The sequence below is a fragment of the Aquarana catesbeiana genome, linkage group LG03, assembly GCF_042186555.1.
Source record: "Aquarana catesbeiana isolate 2022-GZ linkage group LG03, ASM4218655v1, whole genome shotgun sequence".
NCBI classification, from domain to species: Eukaryota; Metazoa; Chordata; class Amphibia; order Anura; family Ranidae; genus Aquarana; species Aquarana catesbeiana.
Genome location: NC_133326.1, coordinates 714,680,514 through 714,695,496, shown reverse-complemented (window position 1 = coordinate 714,695,496; position 14,983 = coordinate 714,680,514). Strand labels below are relative to the sequence as shown.

The 14,983-nt window shown below is 46.9% G+C and overlaps 1 protein-coding gene across 2 annotated transcripts in view; it reads right to left on the bottom strand.

Moving 5' to 3' along the window:
• The window catches only part of NLGN2 (neuroligin 2), a 285,843-nt gene that overhangs the window by 215,130 nt on the left and 55,730 nt on the right, over positions 1–14,983 (bottom strand). For both annotated transcript variants that reach the window (XM_073623176.1, XM_073623177.1), the window contains exon 2: positions 12,885–13,823. In XM_073623176.1, the coding sequence (XP_073479277.1) occupies positions 12,885–13,443 (559 nt within the window). In that variant the 5' untranslated portion in view covers positions 13,444–13,823. The remainder of the gene's footprint in view (positions 1–12,884; positions 13,824–14,983) is intronic.

The window sequence follows — 14,983 nt, the reverse complement described above, 5'->3', positions numbered from 1 at the left end:
ACAGCACCGGAAGAGACGGCAGCAGGGGAAGACAGCACCAGGAGAGATGGCGGCGGGAGAAGACAGCACTGGAAGAGACATCGGCGCAAGAAAACGGCTCGAAGCTATTTTTTTAATAAAGGACTTGTTAAAAATTGGCTTTTTTATTTTGTTAACATTTCACTTCCATACCAGGCCCTTCGGGTCTAGTATGGATTCGGAGGGGACCCCTCCAAAATCCATACCAGACCCTTATTCGAGCATGCCGGCCGGTAGATCAGGAAAGAGAGGGGATGAGCAACCACCCCCCACCCCAAAGCACCTTGCCCTTATGTTGATGAGGACAAGGGCCTCTTCCCAACAACCCTGGCCAGGACAGCACCGGGAGAGACGGCGGCGGGAGAAGACAGCCCCGGGAGAGACGGCGGCGGGAGAAGACAGCACCGGGAGAGATGGCTGTGGGAGAAGACAGCACCGGGAGAGATGGCGGCGGGAGAAGATAGCATGGGGAGAGATGGCGGTGGGAGAAGACAGCACCAGGGACATTGGTGGGAGAAGATGGCACCGGGAGAGACGGCGGCGGGGGAAGAGGGCACCGGGAGAGACGGCGGCGGGGGAAGACAGCACGGGGAGAGATGGCGGCGGGAGAAGACATCACGGGGAGAGATGGCTGCGGGAGAAGACAGCACGGGGAGAGACGGTGGCGGGGGAAGACAGCACGGGGAGAGACGGCGCCAGGAGAAGACAGCATGGGGAGAGATGGCGGCGGGAGAAGACAGCACGGGGAGAGATGGCGGCGGGAGAAGACAGCACCAGGGACATTGGCAGGAGATGACGGCACCGGGAGAGACGGCAGGCGGGAGAAGACAGCACGGGCAGAGATGGTGGCGGGAGAAGACAGCACAGGGAGAGATGGCGGTGGGAGAAGACAGCACGGGGAGAGATGCCGGTGGGAGAAGACAGCACCAGGGACATTGGCAGGAGAAGACGGCACCAGGAGAGACGGCGGTGGGGGAAGACAGCACCGGGAGAGACGGCGGCGGGCAAAGACAGCACCGGGAGAGATGGCAGTGAGAGAAGACAGCACCAGGGACATTGGCGGGAGAAGACAGCACCGGAAGAGACGGCGGCAGGGGAAGACAGCACCAGGAGAGATGGTGGTGGGAGAAGACAGCACTGGAAGAGACAGCAGCGCGAGAAAACGGCTTGGAGCTATTTTTTTAATAAAGGACTTGTCAAAAATTGGCTTTTGTATTTTGTTAACATTTCACGTTTCTTTGGTGAATGGGTAGGATCTGGGTGTCCCCTTCTTAATAGGGACGTTCAGATTCCAATAAACCCTCCGCCCACAGACCCCGACAACCACCAGCCAGGGTTGTCGGTAAGAGGCCCTTGTCCTCATCAACAAAGCACCCACCCACCCAATGTTAAGGGCATGCGGCCTGGTATGGTTCAGGGGGAGGGGGGGGCGCGCTCACTTGTCCCCTCCCTTTCCTACCATACGGGCGGCATGCTTGGATAAGGGTCTGGTATAGATTTTGGGGGGGACCCCAGACCATTTTTTTTTTTTAAATGTCATGGGGGGGTGGTTCCCCTCTGAATCCTTAGGGATTTATTGTTCCACCCAGGCCCTGACCACCAATGCTGGGGAGGGGGTTTATTGTTTCAACCAGGCCCTGACCCCCCAATGCAGGGGGAGGGATTTATTGTTCCTCCCAGGCCCTGACCACCAATGCTGGGTGACCACACTGCTCCTCCACAGACAGAGGACATAATCAACGTTGTCACCTTAGGACAGGAGCTGTTCCTGGCAGGATCACCAAGTGAAAATAAAAAGGGAGAAAGACCTGAAAAAAGAAAACGAATGCAGCCACCACATGTAAGGACTGGTAAGCTGCAACATTTGACATTTTTGTTCTTCGGTTTATCTAATGCCCTTCTCTACTTAGGCTGCTAGGCTAAATTTCGTTTTTGGCTTCACCGTAATCAGTGGTGCAGTGATTGATTGTATTGGTCTGTTTAGGGTTTCCTCAGCTAAGAGTTTGATTACTCCCACCTGCCTCTGAAATAAGTTTCCTGGGGATAGGGCAGGAAGATTCAAATGATCAGTTGAATATTTATCATACCCCAGCCAATCCCCGAAAGGAGGAGTCCAGAAGGTGGCTGGGCAAGTGATAAATGTGCAGGAAGCCTTGACAGAGGGCTCTTTACTCCCCAGGGAGGGTTCCAGTTCTCCGGGGGCTGCTGCCCCTAGGACATAGCTAGTGAGACAAGAAATTGCAATCTGGGCTTCAGCGCGTGCTAAAGGATTATGTTTGTTGGAGGGCACTGTCATGAAGTCCTGGTCTGGAGAAGAATCTTTTGTCACCCTCGCCGCCGAAGCAACTACCTGTGCAGGCTGGGTGGCAGATTGCTCCTGGGAGTGCCAGGACAAGGCCATCTAGAGCCCAGGGCGAACATGCCAAGCTGCACCACCCCCTCCAAAATGTATGAGCATTATGTGTCAGCAGCTCAAATCCTCTTCTCCTCAAATTTCTCCCCTCCCGAGTACACACTCTGCATATTCTCCAAATCCCCCCTTCCAGCACAAATCCCCCCTTCCAGCACAAATCACTCCTCCCAGCACACATCTCTCCCTCCCCCCTCCCAAATTTCCCATCCTAGCACAAATCTTTGCCCCCCATCCCTCTCCCAACTAAAATCCTCTCTCCCCATTTTCTCCCAGCAGACACCACCCCCAAAAAAAAAAAATTACTCCTCCTAGCACCAAATCCTCTACTCCTCAAACCCCCCCCCTCGAGTACACATCCCAGACTCCACTCCAAATCCCCCCTCCCAGCAAAAATCACCCCACTTAACACAAATCTCCCCCCAAATTTCCCATCTGAGCACTAACTCCCTCCCCCCTCTACACAATTACCTCTTCTGGCACAAATACCCCAAATCCCCCCTCCTAGCACAAATTTTTGCCCCCCCATCTCCCCTCCCAGCTCAAATCCTCTCTCCCCAAATCACCCCGGCAGATACACCCCCCCATGAAAAAAAAAATCACTCCTCCTAGCACAAGTCCTCATCTCCTTAAACTTCTCCCCTCCCAAGTACACATTCTCCACATCCTTCCCCCATATTCCAAATGCCCCCTTCCAGCATAAATCCCCCCTTCCAGCACAAATCACCCCTCCCAGCACAAATTTCTCCCTCCCCCTCCCAAATTTCCCATCCTAGCTCAAATCTTTGCCCCCCATCCCTCTCCCAGCTAAATTCCTCTCTCCCCATTTTCTCCCAGCAGACACCCCCCCCAAAAAAATACTCCTCCTAGCACAAATCGTCTACTTCTCAAATCCCCCCCCCCCGAGTACACATCCCCCCTCCACTCCAAATCCCCACTCCCAGCAAAAATCACCCCACTTAACACAAATCTCCCCCCTCCCCCCAAATTTCCCATCTGAGCACTAACTCCCTCCCCCTTCCTACAAATTTACCTTTTCTAGCATAAACACCCCAAATCCCCCCTCCTAGCACAAATCTTTGCCCCACCATCTCCCCTCCCAGCTCAAATCCTCTCTCCCCAAATCCCCCCAGCAGTCACCCCCCAAGAAAGAAAATCACTCCTCCTAGCACAAGTCCTCATCTCCTCAAACTTCTCCCCTCCCGAGTACACATTCTCCACATCCTCCCCCCCTCCACACTCCAAATCCCCCTTTCCAGCACAAAATCACCCCTCCCAGCACAAATCCCCCCCAAATTTCCCATCCTAGCACAAATCTTTGCCCCCCCATCCCCCTCCCAGCTAAAATCCTCTCTCTCCCCAAATCCCCCCCAGCAGGCACCCCCATCCCGAACAAAAAAAATGACTCCTTCTAGCACGAATCCTCTACTCCTCAAATTTCCCCCCCGTGTACACATTTCCCCCCCTCCACTCCAAATCCCCACTCCCAGCAACAATCACCCCACCTAACACAAACCTCCCCCCTCCCACAAATTTCCCATCTGAGCTCTAATCCCCCCTCTAAAAAATCACCTCTTCTAGCACAAACACCCCAAACCCCCCCTCCTAGCACAAATCTTTGCCCACCCCATCTCCCCTCCCAGCTCAAATCCTCTCTCTCTCTCCCCAAATCCCTCCAGCAGACACCCCCCCCCCGGAAAAAAAATAAGTCCTCCTAGCACAAATCCTCTACTCAAATTTCTCCCCTTCTGAGTACACATCCCCCCCCACTCCAAATTCCCCCTCCGAGCACAAATCCCCCTCCCCCAAATTTCCCGTCCTAGCACAAATCCCCTCCCCCCTCTACCATATCACCTCTAGCTTTCTAGCCTTCTAGCACAAACACGACAAATCCCCCCTCCTCGCACAAATCTTTGCCCCCCATCCCCCCTCCCAGCTCAAATCCTCTCTCCCCAAATCACCCCGGCAGATACACCCCCCATGAAAAAAAATCACTCCTCCTAGCACAAATCCTCTACTACATATTCCCCCCCCCCCACTCCAAATCCCCCCTCCCAGCACAAACCATCCCGCTTAACACAAATCCCCCCCCCAAATTTCCCATCCGAGCACTAATCCCCTCCCCCCTCTACAAAATCACCTCTTCTAGCACAAACACCCCAAAACCCCCCTCCTAGCACAGATCCTCATCCCCCATCTCCCTCCCAAAACAAATTCCCCTGAAAACACCTTTCCTAACACCCCCCCTCCCCAAATTTCCTCTCCTAGGACAATTCTTCCCCCCTGCTGCCCTCAAAATTCCCCCACCCAACACAGAACCCCTCCCTCCCAAACGCCTCGTGGCCCCCCCCCCCATCTCACATGATACTACAGGGCCCAGGGCAGCCGCCCCTCCTGCCCCCGAACCTGCTCCTAGGAGGACACTGTGAGTGAGACCTTGCTGTAGACTCCGGGCTGTGCAAGTGCTAGAAGGGAACCAAGTGCCATAAGAAGCTACAGAATATGAACTGGGACTGTTCTTCTAGAGTCCTAGATATACCCTTCACCCCCGCTTCCTTCCAGGAAAAGCTGCTTAGAGAAGATTAGTGAGAAGCTGTCCTTCCGTTATTTCTGCTATTCTTTGGAGTATTCTGATCCATGAACCCTTTTATCTCTAAAGAAACATCTCCTAGACTGAGCCTGCGTGGGTCGGTGGGCGTGGAGCCGAGCCTGTGGCTGGCAGCCTCTCTACTAACCAAAGGAAACCTGAGCATGTACTCAGCGGCTCCCCCTGGGGGTGAGTGCTACACTTACATATACTTGAAGTTTAACCCCTTCAATTCTGGGCACTTATACCCCCCTTCCTGCCCAGGCCAATGTTCAGCTTTCATCGCTCTCACATTTCGAATGACACTGATGGGCACTCATAGGCGGCACTGATAGGCACTTATAAGCTTCACTGATGGGCACTGATAGCTGGCACTAATATACAGCACTAATGGGCACTGATAGGTGGCACTGATGGGCACACATATGTGGCACTGATAGGGGGCACTGGTGGGCACTGATGGGTGGCACTGATAGTTGGCACTGATAGACCGAAATGATCCGAAGTGCTGGCAGGCATCACTGATGGGCACAGAGTGCCATCCCTAATGGGCAATGATTTCCATCCCTGGTGGCCTCTAGTGGGCATCCCTGGTGGTCCTGGGTGGGCATCCTGGGGGGGCTGCACTGATAATCAATCAGTGCAGACCCCCCCTGTTAGGAGAGCAGCCAATCGGCTATCCTCTAGACATGTGCGGTTCGTTTCGTTTCAAATCAAAATTCGGACGAATTTTCGTTTTTTCCTTTCGGACAAATTAGAATAGTACCGAATTTAAATGAATCCGAAATAACGAAAAAAATATACGGGCGAAATTCGAATTCAAATCGTTTTCGAATATTTTTTGAATTCGAATAGTTTTCAAATTCGAATTTGAAAACGTTTCAAATACGAATCGTTTTCATATTCGAATTCGAAAACTTTTCCAATTTCCAAAAAGAATAAAATAGAATAGTAAATAAAGAAGTAGAAGAGAAAAAAAAATATTATTTTTTTCTATTCTATTCCTTTATTTTCTATTCTATTTTATTTCCTTTTGGAAATTCTAAAACGATTCGAATTTGAAAACTTTCGAATTCGAAATTGATTTGAAAACCTTTCGAATCGATTCGAATTCGAAAAATTTTAATCTATTTGAAAACGAATAAACGAAACTAATTTCGAAAACAAATTAAAACGAATTAAACTAATTCAACTAAACAAATTTATTAAAATAACGTATCAAAACAAAACAAATTTTTTCGTTCCGCACATGTCTACTCTCCTCTACTCGCGTCCGTCAGCGCGAGTAGAGGAAAAGTCGATACACGACTTTTCCTGTTCAGACTGACACACCACACCAATCGGTCGAAATTTGAATTCAAAACGTTTTCGAATACTTTTCGAATTCGGATAGTTTTCAAATTCAAAAATTTTTCTAATTTGAATCATTTTCAAGTTCAAATAGTTTTCGAATTGGAATCATTTTCCAATTTCCTAACAGAACAAAATAGTATAGAAAATAAAAGAAGAAAATACACTAGAATATAATAGCAACAAACAGAATAGAATAGAATAACATAGAAAGAATATAACCATATTCTGAAATTCGAATTTCAAATAGAATAAATTTGAATTCAAATACATAAGAAAAGAATAGAATAGAAAAAAAAAAGAATAGAATAGAATCGACTATAATAGAATAGAAAATAATAGAATTTAAAAAAAAATAGAAAGAATATAACCATTTCCCAAAATTCAAATGTCCACATCACCCAAGAAGACACATGGACACCCAAAGAAGAACCCTCCTCCTCTGCAGTGAAGAAGATAGAAGAATTGGCACCTCACATGGACATGGATTTTGGTAAACATTTTGGGCTTTTAGCTTACAGTTTTAGGAACTAACTCAGCAATTAGTTTGAAAGAAGGTTCGCCATCACTGGCCTAGGGTTTTCACAACAAAAAGAACATCAGATCATCCATGCTGTTTTCTGGACAGTTACTAGGAAATGTCCACATCGCCCAAGAAGACACATGGACACCCAAAAAAGAACCCTACTCCTCTGCAGTGAAGAAGATAGAGGAATCGGCACCTCACATGGACATCGATTTCGGTATACATTTTGGGCTTTTAGCTTACAGTTTTAGGAACTAACTCAGCAATTAGTTTGAAAGAAGTAGCGCAGGGCTGAATAGCAAAAAATGCTCTGGTCATGAATGGGGTAAAACCTTCCAGAGGTCAAGTGGTTAAACCCAACACCTACATCAGTGATGGTGAATCTTGGCAGCCCAGATGTTTTGGAACTACATTTCCCACGATGCTCATGCACTCTGCAGTGTAGTTGAACATCACGGGAAATGTTTTTCCAAAACATCTGGGGTGTCAAGGTTCGCCATCACTGGCCTAGGGGTTTCACAACAAAAAGAACATCAGATCATCCATGCTGTCTGCTGGACAGATACTAGGAAATGTCCACATCGCCCAAGAAGACACATGGACACCCAAAAAAGAACCCTCCTCCTCTGCAGTGAAGAAGATAGAAAAATCGGCACCTCACATGGACATCGATTTCGGTATACATTTTGGGCTTTTAGCTTACAATTTTAGGAACTAACTCAGTAACTAGTTTCAAAGAAGTAGCGCAGTGCTGAATAGCAAAAAGTAGCGCAGTGTTGAATAGCAATAAATTCCCTAGTCATGAAGGGGGTAAAACCTTCCAGAGGTCAAGTGGTTAAACCGAAACACCTAGAGGTTTCACAACAAAAAGAACATCAGAACATCTATGTCTTCTGGACAGATACTAGGAAATGTCCACATCAGCCAAGAAGACACATGGACACCCAAAGAAGAACCCTCCTCCTCTGCAGGGAATAAGATAGAAGAATCGGCACCTCACATGGACATGGATTTCAGTAAACATTTTGGGCTTTTAGCTTTCAATTTTAAGAACAAACTCAGCAATTCGTTTAAAAGACGGGGGATGTTTGATGCCCAGAGAAGAGTTTTAAAGACTGTTAACTCGTGTGATGATCTTTATGCATTGACTTTTACAGCCCACATCGTTTTTATCAATTATTTAAAGTAACAAGTATCCAGTAAATTCATCTGATCTGTTTAGTAATGCTTTGAATTAAAGACTTCATATTTGATTAAAAAAAATAATTATTGTATGGTAATGAAAATACAGCATGCATTAGACATTCATGAACTCAGCTTGGTCAATTTTCCACTTTCCCATTGAACCAAGGCAAATCGCCCAACTGTCTTTCTTGCAAATGCAACAATTCATTCACTGTAGTACCTTCCTAGTGTGGGATGGTAGGTAAATTTCGTAGCAGGACCTCACCACAAGGGGTCTGGTCTGGAGAAGGACTGTTCCACTCGCTGGACCATATATGGAGGAAGCTGGAAGGTGGCAGCTGTCCTGGGGACTTATGAGTAAAGTCGCTAAATTGACCCCTGCGACTGTGCAAGGTTCTGGAGATCGCATTGGCTAAGAGTAGTCTTGCATAGGTGCACGGTAACCAGATACCAAAGAAACTTGCCACATGGTGCCCAGTTGTGAGGCTTTAGAATGCTCATAAACCTACCTTATGGTCCCCAGCTGTGAGGCATTAGACTGCTCTTCCCAATTACTTAAGGAGAAGATTGTCTTCTAGCCCCTAATCGATTTGGAGTATCCATGCCCTAACTCCTCTCCTGTTTCTTAAAGTAATAAATGATAAAAAGATATCGCCTAGACTGTAGTATTGGAGCTGGTGTGAATGGACTGGTGCTGGGGGTGTGGTGGGCAGCCTTTGTACTTTTAGGGAAAAAAAACAAGTATTACCGGCGGCCCCTTTGGGAGTAGCACTAAAATTACATCCATAGAGGAGGACTGGTGAGTGAGGCAAAATGACCCTCAAAGCAGAGGGATCTTGCTGCAATGGTGACTAGGCCTACCGTAAGACAACTAATCCACAAACCATGGTGACCAAAACTGGAAAGATAGGCTGACAATCAGATAATGCTTGTAGGAATTCTAAGATTTTTGGGATGGTGGCCATAACCCTAAAGCAGCAAATCCTTGGATATCATCAAGGACAAGGGTTTTGGGAAATTCAAAAAAACAGTCGCTATGAGGCTGTTGGGTAAAATATCAAGGTGTTCAGAAACTGAACATACTGTAGGGAGGACGTTCAGTCCTGCTGAACGGACCAAATTTCGGTATGTGTATCCCCAGCTTAAACCTCAACAACCATTTTATAAAATGTAGGTTTTATTCAACACCAAGGCTGGGATAAGGGGTGGGCAGGGGGTATTGGGGGGGGGGGGTGGCAGGAGGTAAGAATTGTCCTAGATGGGGAAATTTGGGGGGGGGTTCTAGGAGTGGTGATTAAGGAGGATTTGTGTTGGGAGGGAGGATGGGGGAAGAGGATTTGTGCTAGGAGGGGGAATTTGGTGGTCGGGGTTGTTGTAGAAGAGGGGATATGATAGAAGGGGAGGGAAATTGTGATAGGAGGGAAAACATTTTTTTGGGCGGGGATTTGTGCTAGTAAGACAAATTTGGGGGGGGGGGGGGGATTTGTGCTGGGGCGGGGGGATTTGGAGTGGGGGGAGAGGATGTGTACTCGGAGGGGAAATTTGAGGGGAAGAGGATTTGTGCTAGAAGGGCTCATTTTTTTTGGGGGGGGGGGCGCTTGTGCTGAAGGTATTTGGGGGATGGGGGGCAAAAATTTGTGCTGGGAGAGGGGATTTCTGTAGAGGGTGGATTTGTACTGGGAAGATGAGGAATGTATGCTTAGGTGGCAAGCATGCAGATTAGCCCAATTTTTTTGTTGGGCGGAGGGGGGGGGGGGGGATTTTTGCTGTTTGGCATGTTCGCCCTGGATTTTAGATGGCCTTGTTCTGGCACTGATCACTACTAGTACACAATGGGATCTTCACTCTAACCTAGAACTATAGCCATAGCAGACAACGCAACTGTCAAAGAAACCAAAAAGCTCAGAGGGATCATTGTCTGGTTCCCCAAGGACTTGCCTAGGCAGCAGTAGCATTTTCCTAAACACATTTGGATAAAATGAATGTATTTATAATTGGGGAACTACGGTATAAATAATGCAAACCTTAATAATACTCTGTATAACCTGACGGCAAAAAGATTAGAGTAGCAGAAGGGAATGTGGAGCCACTTCACAGAGAGTTAGGAATTACTGACTGTAAGGATAGAAGAGTGGAGCTCTCTGCCAGATGAGGTGGTGGTGGCCAAAGCATAAATTAGCACAAAGGGTTTTCTCCTGGTCTAATAATCTATTGGCCTGGTCTGCGGTTTCTAGACAATTTACTTAGAGAAAGTGTATACTGAGTGCCGTGGGACAACGCCTAGGAGACGTTCTACTGGATTAAGGTCTAGGAGAAAATCTACTCTGTGGACTGGGGCAGCGCCTAAGAGAAATTCTACTCAGTGTACTGGGACAGCGCCTCAGGGAAAATCGACTCAGTGTACTAGGACAGCGCCTAAGACAAAATCCACTCAGTGTACTGGGACAAATCCTAAGGGGAAATCTACTCATTGTACTGGGACAGCACCGAAGAGAAATTTTACTCAGTGTACTAGGACAGTGCCTAAGGGAAAAATTAACTCATTGTACTGGGACAGCACCGAAGAGAAAATCTACTCAGTGTACTGGGACAAGGCCTAAGACAAAATCCACTCAGTGTACTGGGACAAGGCCTAAGGGAAAATCTACTCATTGTACTGGGACAGCACCGAAGAGAAATTTTACTCAGTGTACTAGGACAGTGCCTAAGGGAAAAATTAACTCATTGTACTGGGACAGCACCGAAGAGAAAATCTACTCAGTGTACTGGGACAAGGCCTAAGACAAAATCCACTCAGTGTACTGGGACAAGGCCTAAGGGGAAATCTACTCATTGGGACAGTGCCTAGGAGAGAATCTATTTATTGTACTGGGATAGCGCCTAAAGGTCAATCTATTCAGTGTACTGAGACAGTGCCTAAGAGAAAATTTACTCAATGTACTGGGACAGTGCCTAAAGGGAAAATCTACTCATTGTACTGGGACAGCATCTAAGGGAAAATCTACTCAGTGTACTGGGACAGCGCCTAAGGGAAAAATTGACTCATTGTACTGGGACAGCGCCTAAGGGGAAAATCTACTCATTGTACTGGGACAGCGCCTAAGGGAAAAATTGACTCATTGTACTGGGACAGCACCGAAGAGAAAATCTACTCAGTGTACTGGCACAGCGCCTAAGGGAAAAATCTACTCATTGTACTGGGACAGAGCCTAAGAGAAAATGTACTCAATGTACTGGGACAGTGCCTATGGGGAAAATCTACTCATTGTACTGGGACAGTACCGAAGCTAAAATCTACTCAGTGTACTGGGATAGTGCCTAAGCAAGAATATACTCAGTGTACTGGGATAGCACTGAAGATAAAATTTGCTCATTGTACTGGGATTTTGCTCAAGAGAGAATCTTCCAATTGTATTAGGGCAATACTTAATCAATAAGGTTCCTTGTAGGGCTTCTGTACTCAACTTGTGATTGCTGCTGTTATATGAGTTGTGCCTGCGTACTTTCCTCTGGATTCTGTTAATTTTTCCCAACTTATACCTCACTCCCACCCTGGCATCAACTTGGCTACAGGCTGGCAGTTGCAATTGGTACCTCTGTGTAGTAGAAAAGTTTATCAGTGTAGTCATATGGCAGAATGGAACCCTAGGCAAGGTAGCAGCTTTGCCCCCCCCCTATCATTTTGACTGACATTGATAAGGATTTTACTTGGACAGCATTGTTACTGTATTGGCCCCATCAGGACAACTACCTACAGTACATTCTACTTGGCAGGCACACAACTTTGACCAATTGCACTATCCTCCCTGTTGTAGATGGGCCCTCTGGACATTCATTTGCCTTTTTGATGATCCAGCTTTGGGTGGGTTCATTGATCCAGGGGTCACCAATAGGGTATCTACAGCTATTGGTAGCCGTATTTGGTTTTCTTTTGGGTCAATGGTAACCGAACAATGTTCAAAACTGGGCACATTGGGCTTTGATCCAACTTACTATGATGTGAAGGCCAGAAAAGGGGGATATGATGAGGATGGTGAACATGGAGGTAATGGTGGGTGGAACACTAAATGACTCTTCGGTCCACAGTGGTCAGACCCACAAGTGTCACACATAGTGTATATGATACTCAATGCTGGAGGAGAGATGGACACCAAGGCCGTAACGTCATCGCCACCCTACAGGGTGCAACGGTCTGGAGTCACGGGTTGAGGTATCGTGCACTCGAGGGTTTCTATGCACAATCCGTGCCTTCAAAGTGTCAACTGATGTCCTTATTAACTATATGGCGGAGAAAGTCATCGCCTGTCAGCTCGATCAGCGATATTCCCAGCTCTGAATCATTATTATGTCTGGCATTATAATGTCAAATCCATCCAACCGGAACGGATCTCATCACTGCTTACTGATTATAGCGCTATACTTTACAGGGCCTATTATAGTGCAATGTCTACCAGTAAGTTTATCTGGCTGGTAATGTAACTGCAGTGCTGGCACTCGGTACAGTGTGCCTATTAATACTCGATATCACTAAGCAGTCAGTATTATTATTAAGTGTTTCATGATCATTACCAGTCTTTGTTTAGTATTATAATTATATATGTGATTATTATAACACTGTGCAATATGATCATTATCTGACTGTATGGAGTCACCCTTATAGGTGCCAATGCAATGGTAGTTGTAGTATGGTACCTATCGGTGGAATATGTATGAGAGCTTATTATCTGTGTGTAGATACTCAGTCCTTCTACAACCCATTGCAACAGGTTCACAAGCAGTGCGCACATCACAAAAACACGCAGTCTCACCATCTTCCAAGGGGACGTAGATGTTGAGGTACAGGCAATCCTCGCTCTGGTTTTGTACGTATCCGGCCACCACATCCATATTCTCGGTGAACCATAAAGGCAGCATAATTCCAGGTAACATTCCGTGCAAGTTTTGTGGGCAAACAGGAGCAAAAGTAGTGGCGTTCCGTACTTCCGTCCAAGATGCCGGTGCCTCAGGCGGCTGAAACCTGCGCTCTCCAATGGGCGGGGTGGCGAAAGGCACCCCCAGGTACTGCACAACAGGGCCCAGGATCTCATTGTTCAAGTCTTTCTTCACGCCACGCAATTTCCCATAGTTTGTGTTGACCACAGGATATTTCTCATCTCCCTTTTGCCCCGACACAGGGCAAGCGGCCAGAAGCCAGAGCATGAAGGGGGCTCGAAGATCCGGCGCCATGAGAGGAAAAAAAAATTGGTCTCCTGGAACCTCTTGAGACTTCCTGGGGCCGAAAGGAGGAGTTGAAACTTCCCAAAAAGGTTTAAAAAAAAAAGTGTTGGTGTCAAAAGGTGGAACAAAAAATATTTTATGCAAAAACATTCATTTTGAAATTACGGGGGTGGGGGGGGGAGGTGGTTGGAGTATTATAAAAACGCAATAAAATTTGGAAGAAAAATGAAAAAAATTTGGGTAACAAATGGACAATAATCCTCTACAACGAGAGCGTGATGTATTTTTGAGGCAAAGTTAAACATAGGGGGTACATTTTTGGAGAGTGGTGTTGGTACCAAGTCATAGGAGGCAGGAGAAGACTTAGGCCAAGACAAAAGAAGAAGGTGTGAGGAACATCGGAGAAAAGGCGGCTACGAGACCGACAGACAGAGGTTGTGCAGAAGACACCATTCTATTACGTTCCATCGCGGACCCGTACATAGGGTGCTGAGCTACGGCAGGGCCTCCACGAGACAGACATTGAAATCCTGAGAGGGAGACAAGACAAAGAAAAGCGAAGGGTGAAAACAGAAACAGGAAATTAAGCAGGCAACGTCTATTTTAAGAAGGCAATAAATATGAGTCTCTTTCAGCACCTCGCTACCTAGCTGCCCAATCCTCCTCCTCCTCTCCAGTCCGCTTCCCCCGATTATAATGAGCGGGATCATTTATTTAATTAAACTGTTCCTTCTGTTTATAGTTTGAAATCCAACAATTATAGTAACAAACTTATAATTAGTGAATGTGAGAGAGATTGAGGGGGCTAGAGCGAGCGGGAACAGGAGGAAACTAGGAAGGGAGACCGTTTTGTAGGCAATGAAGGAGAAAAATGATGGTAGGTGGGTAGGGAGAGGAAAGAGCCAGGTTACCTGTTCATCCATTTATTTAAACACAAATATTAAAATTGTGGGTGCTTCAAAATTCCTGAATGTTTCAGGCCTACTGTAGTCCAACCATCCCGAAATTGAGTGGTTAAAATGATCAAAAAGACCTCCAGACCAGGACCATTGGCAGACATATAATAGAGCTTAGGACCCTTTGCGCTGTTTTTCTCAAGAGACACTGGGGCAAGGAGAAGGAGTGGAACTGCTTTTTTGAGACTGTTCAGCTTGGTTTTTTCTCTGTGGACAGACAGAGGGGGCCATCCCTTTCTACAGCGAGAGTTCACAGCCGCACCACAAGGACTGGTGAGAGGGCACTGCCTATTGTTCACAATGCTAGCAGGGACAGCGTTACCAAAGGCAGGACAATAAGTATACTGCACCTTTATCACACCTATACCACACTTTTACTACATCTTTACTGCATCTTTATTGCACCTATACTGCATGCTGGTTTACTAAAACTGTTGTTAAGTGTACCAACGTTTCTTAAAGGGCCCCAACGATAGCCAGCCAGAGAACAGCATAAAGGACTACCCCTACTGAAAAAAAACATTCGGCAAGTTCCCTTCTTCCATTTTCTTAATTTCTATGGGCAGTGTACATCCAGTCGGTCTAGGCCCAGCAAGTCACCATCAATGCACATTGGCGGAATAGTTCCTGTGTTCAGTAAATCAAGTGTTATCACTGCTGCACTTTAGGTGACCTTGCTACTGTTTATGCTGATCTGGACTCCAAGTGTCATCTTACGCCTAGTCCTTATTACT